We start from the raw sequence: 15,045 nt of genomic DNA on the forward strand, positions 1-15,045 counted from the left end.
CTAAAATTAGTAACTTTTTATTTTTTCGCCATCCTTCATCAACTAAATTTAAGATTCAATACCATCGCTAACTCATCCCAAAACTTGGCTCAAAGTTCCTTTACAACATCTCTAGGATTTCCTATGTCTAAAAGGTGGATGTTTTATAAAGTTTCTAAAATAAGAAACTTTATATTTTTTCAATCTCCATTTTTCATCACCTAAATCTAAGAACCAAAATCTTCTTATCATCATCCCATACATGGCTAAAAGCTCATTGACACCATCTATAGGGTTTCATATGTTTAAAAGGTGGATGTTTTATAAAGTTTCTAAAACAAAAAAACTTTCTATTTTTTTAATCTCCCTCTTTTATCAACTAAATCTAAGATTCATTGCCCCCTCATTCTCATCTCAGAACGTGGCTAAAAGCTCGTTGACGTCATCTGTAGAGTTTCAATACTATAAAAGATAAATCTAAAAGCCCCTTGACAACATCTCTAGGGTTTAGTAAGTCTAAAAGATTGATGTTTTATAAAGTTTCTACAATACGAAACTTTCTATTTTTTCAATCTTCATTCTTTATCAACTAAATCTAAGATTCAATACCCTCTCATTCTCAACTCAAAACTTAGCTAAAATCTCCTTGACTTCATCTCTAGGGTTTCCTATGTCTAAAAGATGGATGTTTTGTAAAGTTTCAAAAATAAGAAACTTTCTATTTTTCAATCTCCGTCATTAATCAACTAAATCTAAGATTCAATTTCATCTCATCCTCATCTCAAAACTTGGCTAAAAGCTCTTTGACACCATCTCTAGGGTTTCGTACGTCTAAAAGATGGATGTCTTCGAAAGTTTCTAAATTAAGAAACTTTCTATTTTTTCAATCTCCTTCCTCCGTTACCTAAATCTAAGTGTCAATATCATCTCATTTTGATCTCAAAACTTGGTTAAAAGCTCCTTGACACCATCTTCTTAGGTTTTCTATGTCCAAAAGATGAATGTTTTGTAAAGTTTCTAAAATAAGAAACTTTCTATTTCTTCAATCTCAATCTTTCATCAAGTAAATCTAAGACTAAATTTCATCTTATTCTCATCCCAAAACTTGGCTAAACGCTCCTTGACACTATATCCAGGATTTCCCATGTCTAAACGATGGATATGTTATAAACTTTCAAAATTAAGAAACTTTCTATTTTTTCAATCTCCATCATGCGTCAACTAAATCTAAGATTCAATATCATCTCAAAACTTGGCTAAAAGCTCATTGACAGTATCACTAGGGTTTTCTATTTCTAAAAGATGTATGTTTTCTAATGTTTCTAAAATAGAAACTTTCTGTTTTTTCAATTCACATTCTCATCCTAAAACTTGGCTAAAAGCTCCTTAACACCATCTATAAGGTTTCCTATGTCTAAAAAATTGATATTTTTTAAAGTTTCTAAAATCAGAAACATTTTATTTTTTCATTCTCTATCCTTCATCAACTAAAATTAAGATTCATTACAACCGCATCCTCATCTCAAAACTTGGCTAAAGCTCCTTGACACAATCTCTAGGGTTTCATATCTCTAAAAGATAGATGTTTTATAAAGTTTCTAAAATAAGAAACTTTTTATTTTTTCTCCATCCTTCATCAACTAAATCTAAGACTCAATACCATCGCTAACTCATCCCAAAACTTGGCTCAGCGCTCCTTAACACCATTTCTAAGGTTTACTAAGTGTAAAAGATTGATGTTTTACAAAGTTTCTAAAATAAGAAACTTTCATCTCAAAACTTGGATAAATGCTCCTTGACAGCATCTGTAGGGTTTTCTATGTCTAAAAGATGTATGTTTTTTAAAGTTTCCAAAATAAAAGACTTTCTGTTTGTTCAATTCTCATCCTCAACCTAAAACTTGTCTAAAAACTCCTTGACATCATTTATAGGGTTTCCTATGTCTAAAAGATGAATGTTTTATAAAGTTTCTAAAATCACAAACTTTATATGTTTTCATTCTTCATCGTTCATCAACTAAATTTAAGATTCATTACCATCACATCCTCAACTCAAAACTTGGTTAAAATCTCCTTGACTCAATTTCTAGGGTTTCATATGTATAAAAGATAGTTATTTTTTTAAAGTTCTTAAAGTAAGAAACATTTAATTTTCTCCCCATCCGTCATCAATTAAATCTAAGATTCAATACCATCACTAACTCATTCCAAAACTTGGCTCAGTTCTCCTTGACACCATTTGTAGGGTTTACTAAGTGTAATAGATTGATGTTTACAAAGTTTCTAAAATAAGAAACTTTCTATTTTGTCAATCTCCATCATTCAACAAGTAAATCTAAGATTCAATACCGTCTCATTCTTATCCCACAACATGGCTAAAAGCTCTTTGACACCATCTCTATGGTTTACTATGTCTAAAATATTGATGATTTATGAACTTTCTAAAATAAGAAACTTTTTATTTTTTCATTCTCCATCCTTCATCAACTAAATCTAAGATTCAATACCATCTAATTCTCATCTCAAAACATGGCTAAAAGCCATTTGACATCATCTCTAGGGTTTACTAAGTGTTCAAAATTGTTGTTTTATAAAGTTTCTAAAATAAGAAACTTTTTATTGTTTCAATCTTCATCATTCAGCAATTAAATCTAAGATTCAGTACCCTCTCACTCTCATCTCAAAACTTTGCTCAAAGCTCATTGACAACATCTCTAGGGTTTCATTTGTCTAAAAGATGGATATTTTATAAAGTTTCTAAAATAATAAACTTTCTATTTTTTATTCTCTCAATCATTTATCAACTAAATCTAAGATTCAATACTCTCTCATTCTCTTCCCAAAACTTGGCTAAAAGCAACTTGACATCATCTCTAGGGTTTCAATAGCATAAAAATTGGTCCTTCATCAACTAAATCTATGATTAAATACCATCTCATCCTCATCCCAAAACTTGTCTAAAAGCGCCTTGACACTATCTAAGGGTCTCTTTTGCCTAAAAGATGGATGTTTTATAAAGGTTCTAAAATAAGAAATTTCCTATTTTTTCAATATCCATCCTTCATCAACTAATTCTAAGATTCAATCGCATCCCCTCCTCATCACAAAACTTGGCTAAAAGCTCCATAACACAATCTCAAGCGTTTCCTATATCTAAAAGATGGATATTTTATAAAGTTTGAAAAATAAAAAACTTTTTTTATTTTTTGAATTTCCATCATTCATCAACTAAATGAAAGATTCAATATCATCTAATCCTCATCTCAAAACTTGTGTAAAAGCACATTGACACAATCTCTATGGTTTACTAAGTGCAAAAGATTGATGTTTTATAAAGTTTCTAAAAGAAGAAACTTTTTTATTTTTTCAATCTCCATCCTTCAGCAACTAAATCTAAGATTCAGTACTCTCTCATTCTCATCACAAAACTTGGTTAAAAGCTCTTTGACACCATCTATAGAGTTTCCTATGTCTAAAAGATGGATGTTTTATAAAGTTACTAAAATCAGAAACTTTCTATTTTTTCAATCTCCATCCTTGATCAACTAAATCTAAGATTCAATACCATCTAATCCTCATCTCAAAACTTGGCTAAAAGCTCATTGACACCATCTAGAGGGTTTCCTATGTCTAAAAGATGGATCTTTTACAAAGTTTCTAAAATAAGAAATTTTCTATTTTTTTAATCTCCTTCCTTTATCAACTAAATGTAAGGTTCAATACAAACTCATCCTCATCTCAAAACTTCGCTAAAAGTTCCTGAACAACATCTCGAGGATTTCCTATGTCTAAAAGATGGATGTTTCATAAAGTTTCTAAAATAAGAAACTTTCTATTTTTTCAATCTCCATCCTTAATCAACAAAATCTAAGATTCAATATCCTCTAATCCTCATCTCAAAACTTGGCTAAAAGCTCTTCCACAACATCTCTAGGGTGGCCAGTGTTTCATGCCCTGGCCACAGTGCAGTCAACTTCAGATGCAGAGAACAAGAGGCTTTCTTGTCCTCAAAGTAGCTCCCGTCAAAATGTAGCTGGTAAGGGTTTGATTGATTCAGTGTTTCCTGCCTTGGCCACAGTGCAGTCAACATCAGATGCAGAGATCACAAGGCTGCCTTGTCCTCCAAGCAACTTTCCCATCCAAGCTGAAAATTCAAAATTTGAATTTGAAAGTTCCCGCCCAAAACGTTTGGATGCTTGGAGTTCTCTATTTCAGAGAAAAGATATTCAGAGCATCTCCAATCTAAAGTTTTTCAACAAGGAAGAAGCTACTGAAAAATCTGGGTTTGATTTTGAGGACGAAGAACTTGAGGAAAACAATCGTAAATGGCAGAATTGTCTGGTAGGTTACCTGTTAGGAAGAAGGCCTTATTTTGTTTCCTTAAAAGAACATCTACACAACATTTGGAAGATGAAAGGAGAATTTCAGATGTTCAATCTCCATAGCGGTTTCTTCTTATTTCAGTTCAACAATTCGGAGGATTGTGAAACAATCATGGAAGGAGGTAACTACAGCTTCGGCGGTCGCCCTTTGGTTCTAAGGAGATGGACTCCTGATCTAGCGCTTGAAAAGTTATCTCTATCTACTGTCCCCGTTTGGATCAGATTCCCTGGTCTGAATCTTCGTTTTTGGTCTGCTCATTGCTTGGGCAAAATTGGACGCAAAATTGGTAACCCATTGTACATGGACTCCCAGACCACCGGGTCCACTCGTTTGAGCTACGCCAGAATATGTGTTGAGGTTGAAGCGGGAATGGAGCTCCCTGACCAGATAGAAATTACAACCTCTCTTGGCACCACCTATCAGAAAGTTGAGTATGAATGGCGTCCTCCTTCATGCAAAGAATGTGTAACCTTCAATCACTCGAGCTCCTCTTGCCCAAAAAAAGTGGCTGTAAAGCCCCAAAAACAGGAGTGGAGGCAGGTCTCTAAGATCATTACCCATGCTGCTAACTCTCAGGTTACTTCTGCTGATCCTTCACCGGAAGTTTCCCCAATGAACCCAAACAAAGACGCTGGGATCCCTCATGAACCAGAAAAGAAAGCCCTAGTCAATGGTAAGGAAGCCCCCTGCAGACAGTTACCTCTTCTCCAGCAAATCTTCAAGATAAAAATCTACATATCTATTGTCCTCCCTCATCTATTCCTATAAATAACATTGAAGTCTCTAATCCTTATGAACTCCTCCAAGACGTGGATGTTGAGTCCATTTTAGAATCTGCAGACCCCTCATCCACTGCAATGCACCCATCCCCCTCCTCGCTTTCTTATGTCAAACCTAGCAGCGTGGAACATTAGGGGGATTGGCTCCCATACCAAAAGGGGGGATATCCAAAAGTTAATTCAAACTCATAATCTTCCCATTTTTTGTCTTCTGGAAACTAAAGTTTTTGAACCTATGCTTACTCAGTGTATTCAAGACCTCAATGAAAACTGGAATGTTCATACGAACTACCATCATTCTGCTAGAGGTAGAATTTGGATCATCTGGGACCCTCTCCAACTTCATGTAAATATTCTTGCAGACTCTGCCCAATTTGTTCATGTTGATGTCCACAACCTCCAATCTCAAGATCATTTTCTCCTCACTGTCGTTTACGCTAGAAACAAAGGCCATGAAAGGCATTCCCTGTGGGAGGACCTTGTCGAGCTCTCTCAAAATATTGACACTCCTTGGATTGTGATCGGGGACTTCAACACAACAAGATTCACTGAAGAAAGACTCGGAGGAGCTGGTCCGGTCCACTCTGATTTGAATGACTTCAATCAATGCATTGATGAGTGCTCCCTTGCTGATCTAAAATCGGTGGGGCAACTCCTTTCCTGGCACAACAATGTTCAAGACAGTGAAATTAAATGGAGGCGCTTGGATCGGGCCCTTGTTAATATTGAATGGTTATGTGAATTTCCCTCCTCTTTTGCGGATTATAAAGCTCCCTGGTTATCCGATCATTCCCCAATCGTTGTCCAGCTCAAGCCTCATACCGGTGAAGGTAAAAAGTCTTTTAAATTCATAAATGCCTGGCTCGATGAACCCTCTTTATTTGAAATTGTGGAAAGAGCTTGGAGTAAGAAAGTCCATGGAAATCCCATGTTCATCCTGGTTCAGAAGCTTAGAGAGGCTAAATTTAACATAAAAGAGTGGAATGCAAATGTTTTTGGCCGCATTGACATTGAGGCCCCTATTCTCAGACAAAATCTAGAGACAACCCAAATTGCTCTGGCGACAAATCCCGCGAATACAAATCTCAGAATGGAGGCTAATCTAGCCAAGCTGAACTACTCTGCAATAGCCCAAAAGGAGGAGGCTCTATACAGACAAAAATCGAGAATCCAGTGGTTAAATCTGGGTGATTCCAACACTAAATTCTTTCATTCTGCTCTCAAATCAAGGCGAAATCAGAATTCTATTCAAGGGCTGCAAGATGTTGATGGGGAGATCACTACTGACCAAAGCAAAATTTTTGATATATTGGTGGAATTCTTCCAGTCTCTGCTGAACTCCCAAACCAATAGTGTCACTCCAAATGACCAAATTCCCAATCCAAGATACAAGTTAAGCTCAGAAGAGTCCTCTCATCTCTCTAAACCATTTTCCTCCGAAGAAATTAAGGCTGCTGTCTTCTCTCAGAATGGTAACAAGGCTCCGGGCCCCGATGGTTTCAATGGTGAGTTCTTCAAAAAAATTTGGTACCTTATAGGCAAAGACACTGAAAGAGCTATACAGCATTTTTTCAAATCAGGAAAGCTTCTCCCTGAGGTAAACACCACTTTCATTGCCTTGATCCCCAAAAGCCCTGATGCCTCCTCCCATGAAAAGTTTCGTCCCATCTCTTTATGTAATTTCCTCTATAAAACAATCACAAAGCTGTTAGCTAACCGATTAAAACCTTTAATGGACAGAATCATTAGCCCAACCCAATCTGCTTTCGTCAAAGGAAGACTCATTCAAGACAATATCCTCCTTTCTCATGACCTTTGCCATAACTTTCACAAGAAATCAAACCTCAAAGCCATGTGTGTTAAGATGGACCTTAGAAAGGCCTTCGATAGTGTAAGATGGGATTCCCTCATTGAATTCATGGCCCGAATTGGTTTCAACGACATTTGGTGCCGATGGGTATATCAGTGTATATCTACGCCTTCCTTCTCTGTCCTCTTAAACGGCTCCCCTAGAGGCTTTTTCTGATCCTCTAATGGTCTCCGGCAGGGAGACCCCCTATCTCCCCTGCTATTCTGTTTCGTTATGGAGATGCTCTCCTGCATCATTTTTACTGAAGTTGCTGAAGGAAACCTCCCCACTCCTTTTAAAAAAGTAGATATCTCTATTACTCACCTATTTTTTGCAGATGATGTAATGTTCTTTGTCGAGGCCTCAGCCGCCGCTGCCAGAGGTTTACTCTCTTGTACCAAAAAATTCAAATCCTGCTCGGGCCTGGACGTAAACCTTTCTAAATTAGAATGTTTCTTCACTGGTATTTCTGATGAGCAAAAAAGGGAGATTACCAGAATTTTAAATATGGAGGAAGGGTCTCTTCCAATTAGATACTTGGGTCTTCCTCTTGTTACATCAAGACTTACTTCTGCGGATTGCAAGCCCCTCACTGAGAGAGTCAGGAAAAAGATTAACTCTTGGTCCAACAAATTTCTATCTCGGGCTGGCAGGGTTGAACTGGTGAACTCAGTGCTCAACTCCTTCCAGCTTTACTGGTCCTCGGCCTTCCACATTCCTGCTGAAACTTTGAATTATGTGGAGAAGATTTTAAGAGATTTTATATGGTCTGGTTGCCGTCTCCAGCGCAGATATCACCCTATTGCTTGGCGCTCACTTTGTCTCCCTAAGATTGAAGGAGGTATTGGTATCCGGAGACTTGCGGATGTCAATCGCACCTTCCAAATGAAGCATGTGTGGAACCTTCTGCAAAACAGAGATACTCCCTGGAACCACTGGTTTCACGGAAAATATGTAAGAAACAGAAACTTCTGGTTAATAAAAATGCCAAGCAGGCCTTCGTGGGCAGTGAGAAGTGTATTCAAAGCTCGTGAATCTCTTAAAAAATCCATTTGCTATTCTATTGGAGATGGAGCTCATGTTAATTTCTGGCATCAACCATGGCTCCCTTCGGGAATCATAAGCTCTCTATCTTCCCTTGGGACCATCATAAACCATATCCCAAATAATGCTACTGTTATGGAAGTGTTCCAAAGAGGTTACTGGCCAGATATTCAAAATGAACCTCATCTAAAAGAGTTGAAGAACATTATCTCAACTGCAATTCTCACCCCCAATAGCTCTGATAAGCTGATCTGGAAAGAAACAAATGATGGGACTTTTACAGTGAAAAGTGCCTGGAACTCTCTTCGCCCTCACCTCCCAAAGGTAGACTGGTTTTCTTCAATTTGGTTCCAGGGCAGCATTCCTAGACACAGATTCATTTCTTGGCAAGCGATCCAAAACAAGCTGTCAACAAAGGACAGACTCCATTTCCTCTCTTCCTCCACTGATTCCCGCTGTCCTCTATGTAAATCTGAACGGGAAACGAGAGATCATCTATTCTTCTTTTGTTCCTACTCGGCCTGGGTCTGGCGCTGCATTCTTTGGAAGATCTCTGACAGAAAGAAACAACTCCCCTCCCTTGTTGCAGAAGAGAAGTGAATTCGGCAGAAATTTAAAGGAAACTCGCAAGCTTCTCTCACTGCAAAGATTGCTTTCTCTGCTTCCATCTACTTCATTTGGCTTGAAAGAAACCAAAGACTGTTTGAAGGTAAGTCTTCTCACAAACAAGATATACTCAGTAGCATTCTTCTGTCCACACGCATCAGAGTTTTGCACCTCAAGCCTCAAGATAATTTGAGCGATCTTGCGATCAAGATCGCCTCGAATTTTAATCTCCCTCTATTTCAGAAAGACAAGCCCACCAAATTTTGTAGATGGATACCGCCGTATGGATCCCATCAGAAGCTGAATTGTGATGCGTCCCTTTCCTCTGATGGAGGATCTGTTGGGGGCCTTATCCGAAACAGTGTTGGTGATTCCCTTGGATGTTACTCTCTTTGCGTCTCGCCTGCTGCCATTCATGAGCTAGAAATTGAGGCCGTTCTTCATGGAGTAATCCTTGCCAAGAAGCTCAAATCTAAACACATTTGGATCGAATCTGACTCTGTTCATGCTGTGCGTGTCATCAAAGGTATTCAAAATGTAAGCCCAATGGTTTTCACCTTGGCATTCCCATCTTGTTTTGATGATTCCAATACACAAGTGATCTTTTATCACTAATGTGTTTGAATGTCTAAGTTGTAGATTATGATAAAGTAAGATCAAGGATGCTTGGATTGAAGGCCAAGAAGCTCACATTGGACCACCAATTGGAAGGCCAAAGTCATCAAGCAAGAAGTCATGAAGACTTGAAGACATGAAGAAATTCATATTGAAGACCATTTTTTGTCTTTTAGAATGTATTTGATCCAAACCTAGATTAGGCTTTTAGAGGCATAATTAAGTTAATCTCACACACCCTAAATAAACAAGTGATTGTATTTGTGGAGTTCCAACACCTTGGAACCCTTATAGCAATCCCATCATGGTTGAGAATTGGAAGCCCAAAACAGAATTGAAAATCTGCTCTGCATAGGCTTCTCGGAACTCCGAGAGTTTTTCTCGGAACTCCGAGAATTATTCTCGGAACTCCGAGAAATGGTCCAGTAGATCATTTTCCAACTTCTGTGTGTATTCTCGGAACTCCGACATTTATTCTCGGAACTCCGAGAATTCTCGGAACTCCGAGAACACTCCAACGGTCTGAAAAAGAGCCGTTTGGAATTTTGCTGGAATTACCTCAATGCCATTGAACGGTCATATTTTGGTTTTCCTATAAATATGGGTTTTCTAAACATACAAACCATCAATCCTAACACTCTAAAACTTCATTTGAATATCCAAGAGTGAATCAAACTTCAATTGTGCCTCTCATCACCATCTTTAGGATTTGGATCATAGGCTCAAATTTGTACATCCATTTTGTAACCCTTGTGAGGGATTTTTCATTTCTTTCTTTCAACCTTCGAGTGTTGTATTCGGGCGAGTATTTGGAGAAGCGAAGCCCATTCTCCGTGGTGAGGATAGCCACCAAGGTTAAAGCTATTGGGGTGAGGATAGCCACCAAAGTTAAAGCTATTGTAATTGGCATTCGATCTTCGCCAAGGTTAAGAAGATCAAATAGTGAAGCCATCAACGGGTTTGGTTGGTGGAGTGGAGTAAGCCTCAGATTTGAGGACCGAACCACTTTAAATCTCGGGTGCACTCTTTCTATCTCTTTGCTCTTTTATTTGCATTGCACCATTAGATTTAACTTGTATGCTTGAATATTGATTCTTGATCTCTTAATCTTAAAATCGGTTTAAAAGTTTAAAATTGGTAGATTCTATTTCTTAAACAACCATATTCTCCCTCCTCATTGAGTTGCCAATCTAGTATAACTTGGGACCCCCCAACATCGGATTTTCACAAAATTGCCCGTGGAGGAAGTTAGGGACACTCGACTCAATCATCACGGTCCTAAAGCATTTTGACTCTTGGAATATGTCTCACTCATGGAGAGAAGCAAACAAAGCTGCTGATATACTCTCCAAATTTGATTACCATTGTAAGGGTGTCTCGATTCTCCCCAATTTCAGGTCCCCCTCCTTAAATGATGTAATTCTCTCCGATGCGTCTGGAGAAGAATATGCTCGTATGTAATCTTTTTCTTTATCAATATATCTGGTCGGGGTCCGCCTCAACCCCAGCTTACCTACCAAAAAAAAAAAAGGACTGATGTTTTATAAAGTTTCTATAATAAGAAACTTTTTATTTTTCAATCTTCATCATTCAGCAACTAAATCTAAGATTTAATACCCTCTCATTCTCAACTCAAAACTTAGCCGAAAGCTCATTAACACCATCTCTAGGGTTTCCTATGTCTAAAAGAAGGATGTTTTATAAAGTTTCTAAAGTAAGAAACTTTCTATTTTTTTCAATCTCCATCTTTCATCAACTAAATCTAAGATTCAATACCCTCTCATTCTCATCCCAAAACTTGGCAAAAAGCTGGTTGACATCATCTTTAGGCTTTCTATACCATAAAAGATGGTCTTTCATCAACTAAATCAAAGATTCAATACCATCTCATCCTAATCTCAAAACAAGGCTAAAAGCTCATTCACACCGTCTCTACGGTCTCCTTTGTCTAAAAGATTGATGTTATATAAAGTTTTTAAAATAGAAAACCTTTTATTTCTTCAATCTTCATCCTTTATCAACTAAATCTAAGATTCAATACTATCTCATCCCCATCTGAAAATTTGGCTAAAAGCTCCTTAACACAATCTTGAGGGTTTCTTATGTCTAAAAGATGGTTCTTTTAAAAGTTTCTAAAATAAGAAACTTTCTATTTCTTCAATCTCCATCATTCATCAACTAAATCAAAGATTCATTACCATCTAATCCAAATCTCAATACTTGGCTAAAAGCTCTTTGTCACCATCTCTAAGGTTTCCTAAGTGTAAAAGATTGATGTTTTTTACAGTTTCTAAAATAAGAAACTTTTTATTTTGCAATCTACATCCTTCAGCAACTGAATCTAAGATTTAATACTGATTTTCCAGGGGTGATGGCAACCCAAGAGGGGGGGGGGAATTGGGTTTTTTTAAAAAAAAACTTTGCCAAAAATATTGTGGAAATGAAAAACTAAATGGCAATTTAAAACATTAAACACAAATGAAAATAAACCACAAATGCACAATCACAAAATAAAGAGAGTGAGAGAAATAGAGAGTGTGCACCCGAGATTTATAGTGGTTCGGTCACTCGAGGACCTACACCACTCCACCATCTCTTGGTGCTTTCACTATGGATTCCCTTAATGGCGGGGAATCAACCAAATTACAATGGTTCGGCTCCACCTCGCAAGACTCAGCATGAACCGGAGAAAGCTCTGCGTCTCCAACACTCGCTCTTGAGATGGCTACGCATCTCTTCGCCCTCGCCAAAAATACAATGTTCTTCAAAGAAACAAAACTAAAAATCCCTTTACAAGGGTGACAAAGGATGGATGTAGATATACAAATTTAAGCCTAATCTACTTCCTTGGTTAGAGATAAGAGAGGCACTAAGAACACTTTGGTTTGTTCTTTAGAATGTTCAAAATAATGTTCAAAGATGGTTTAGAAAGGTTTAGATAGTGTATATATAGCACATTTGAAAATATGACCGTTTGGGGGTAAAACTGTAAAAAACGGAGTTAAAAAGTTAACGAGAAAAAGCCCCAACGGCTCTTTTGCCAGGCCGCGGCGGTCGATCGGGCCACAGCGGTCGCTCGCCCTTATCGGGCGCCTTTTTAATTTTCAAATTCTCTATCGTCGCGGTCGAACGACCCAGTGGCGGTCGTCCGGCGAGGACTACTTGTTCGCTCAAAAAATTCAGCTCAAAACCTTTACGCAGTCGACCGACCCTTTGCGGTCGTCCGCCCTAACCATGCTGGATTGTTTCTGTATGAAACCGTAACACATCCGCGGTCGGCCTGGACTACCTCGGTCGACCGGCCCGATAAGTTTCGAGATGCCTAGAATTTCAGGTTCCATCTCGCGGTCGCCCGGTCGACCGGCCCTGTATGAAATTCCTATTTTACTTTAAAAACTTTTGGGCCATGGACTTTGGGACTTAATCCTACATTTTCAAATACAATTTTAAATACATTTTTTCCTATGTTTAATGCCTTTGACATCTCTAAAAACAAGGAGAGGAGTACAAACTCTATTGACTTGAAAAGCACTACAATCTTCTCTTGGTCTTCAAGGCTTCAAGTCCACGAAGCTTCTTGGATCATCCTAGCTTTGGCACTCCAAATGCATTCCAATTTAGTTTCAATGCCTTGATCCAAGCTTCCTTGATTGTACACTAATGAGATCTACAACTTAGACAATCAAAAGCACATTAGTGATATAAAATCACTTGTGTATGGAATCATCAAAACAAGAAGGTAATGCCAAGGATGGAACCATTGGGTTTACATTCAACCCCTTTTTTATTGTGACATTCACAAGAGATTTGCTAATAAGCACATACATTTCTCTCCTCCTATGGCATCAACAAAAAGATGGGGCAAGAGACAATAACAAGGGAAAAGATATGCAATATGGAAACTCCCCCTAAATCAAGGAAAACATGCGCACATATAACTCGCCCTATTTAATTGACAAATATAATAAATGAGGGATTGAAAAAAATATACAAACTAAGTTTAAATCTCTCCCTTTTTATGAAAATAACTCTTCCTATCAAAGACAAACACTCAAAACAAGAGAGATTTTTTTTTTATAAAATAAAACCTGCCAAGGTAAGCAAATAACCAAGAATACATTTGAACCTTTGGGCTTTATATCATTAAATGCAATGGATATTCAAGATTTAGCACAAGCCCCTAATACTAAACTAATTTCAAAATGAAATTAAGTTGGGGGCTTTGGGAACCCAAGAAATTTTGGTCCCATTGCTATCCCTACTCAATTTTGATGCACATTGGAATTGATAATGCCCATGAAGGCCGCAATAATAGCATCGAATTGAGGGGTTAGCTAGGCAAGTTACATTATGATATACACTTCTAGATCTTACACTAGCCTTTCTAAGGATTATGTCTATAATTTTGTCTCCATTCATAAAACCATATAGACACATCCTTAGCCTCTCATTTTCATTTTGAAGATGATTTAAATAGTTTGAAAACTCAAATCTTTCATCTTCAAAAGACTTGGATGAACTTGCCATGTTTTGAAAGCTCAAAACATGAGTCTCAAGTTCACTCAAGTGACCCTTAAGGTTCTCATTTTTAAACTTTAAATGTCCTTCCATTTTGGCTTGGGCTTGAAACTTAGAAGAAAAGTTTTGATTTAAAGATTCAACTTCTTTTTTAACATGAGAAAGATTTTTCTTTAAAGATTTATTTTTTGACATTTGCAAATCCAAGGTTTCACAAACTTCATTATAAGTCATTTCATTATCATTAGAACTTGAACTAGAAGATGGATGGGAGCATACCTCATTTTTATCTGCTTCGATGTTGGCCATTGGACATACGGTAGGTTCAACATGGGCCGAGATACAGAAGTTTGATTTTTCTTCCTTAGAGCTCTTACTTGATGATGAACTAGTGCTATCACTAAGCCAATCCCAATTTGCCACGTGTGCTCTAAACTTCTTCCCATATTTCTTCTTCTTGTTCTTGAGGAGAGGGCATTCCGGTTTTATGTGTCCAGATTTGCCACATTCATAGCATTTTTTTGGGTCCTCCTCCTTCTTTTCCTCCTTTTTCTTCTTATCTTTTCTTCCATTCTTCTTCCAAATCTTCTTAAACTTCTTGAAAGCTTCCAATTCATCGCTATCGGAACTTGAGGAAGAAGATGATGATTTGGCGGTGAAGGCAATGTATTTTCCTTTGTCTTTCTCCTTGAGTTTTGAAGCCTCGGCTTGTTGGTTTTCCTTAACAAAATCTCGAGAGTTTCTACAGTAGAAAACTTTTTGTTTTTTCATCTTCATCTTTTATCAACTAAATCTAAGATTCAATACTGTCTCATCCTCATCTCAAAATTTGGCTAAAAGCTCCTTAACACAATCTCGAGAGTTTCCTATGTCTAAAAGATTGATGTTTTATAAAGTTTCTAAAATATGAAACTTTCTATTTATTCAATCTCCATCATTCATCAACTAAATCTAAGATTCAATACCATCTAATCCTCATCTCAAAACTTGGATAAAAGCTCCTTGACATCAGCTCTAGGGTTTAGTAAGTCTAAAAGATGGATGTTTTATAAAGTTTCTAAAATAAGAAACTTTCTATTTTTTCAATCTCCATCTTTTATCAACTAAATCTAAGATTCAATACCCTCTCATTCTTATCCCAAAACATGGCTAAAAGCTCGTTGACATCATCTCTAGGGTTTCTATGTCTAAAAGTTGTATGTTTTATATTATTTGTAAAATAAGAAACTTTCTATTTTTTCAATATCCATAATTCATCAACTAAATCTACGAT

At 37.3% G+C, this 15,045-nt stretch overlaps 1 protein-coding gene across 1 annotated transcript in view; it reads left to right on the top strand.

The window, feature by feature from the left end:
• LOC143861405 (uncharacterized) overlaps positions 1-14,286 on the top strand; it is a 30,268-nt gene extending 15,982 nt beyond the window's left edge. Inside the window, exons 2-7 of the mRNA XM_077372330.1 lie at positions 3,943-5,034; positions 5,142-5,248; positions 5,388-7,097; positions 7,188-8,629; positions 8,723-9,165; positions 14,021-14,286. Of these exons, the coding sequence (XP_077228445.1) occupies positions 3,943-5,034; positions 5,142-5,248; positions 5,388-7,097; positions 7,188-8,629; positions 8,723-9,165; positions 14,021-14,286 (5,060 nt within the window). The remainder of the gene's footprint in view (positions 1-3,942; positions 5,035-5,141; positions 5,249-5,387; positions 7,098-7,187; positions 8,630-8,722; positions 9,166-14,020) is intronic.
• The last annotated feature ends 759 nt before the right edge of the window (positions 14,287-15,045 follow it).

The sequence above is a fragment of the Tasmannia lanceolata genome, unplaced genomic scaffold (genome assembly GCF_043159265.1).
Source record: "Tasmannia lanceolata isolate RefF3 unplaced genomic scaffold, GAP_Taslan_0.1 ptg000037l, whole genome shotgun sequence".
Taxonomy (NCBI): Eukaryota; Viridiplantae; Streptophyta; class Magnoliopsida; order Canellales; family Winteraceae; genus Tasmannia; species Tasmannia lanceolata.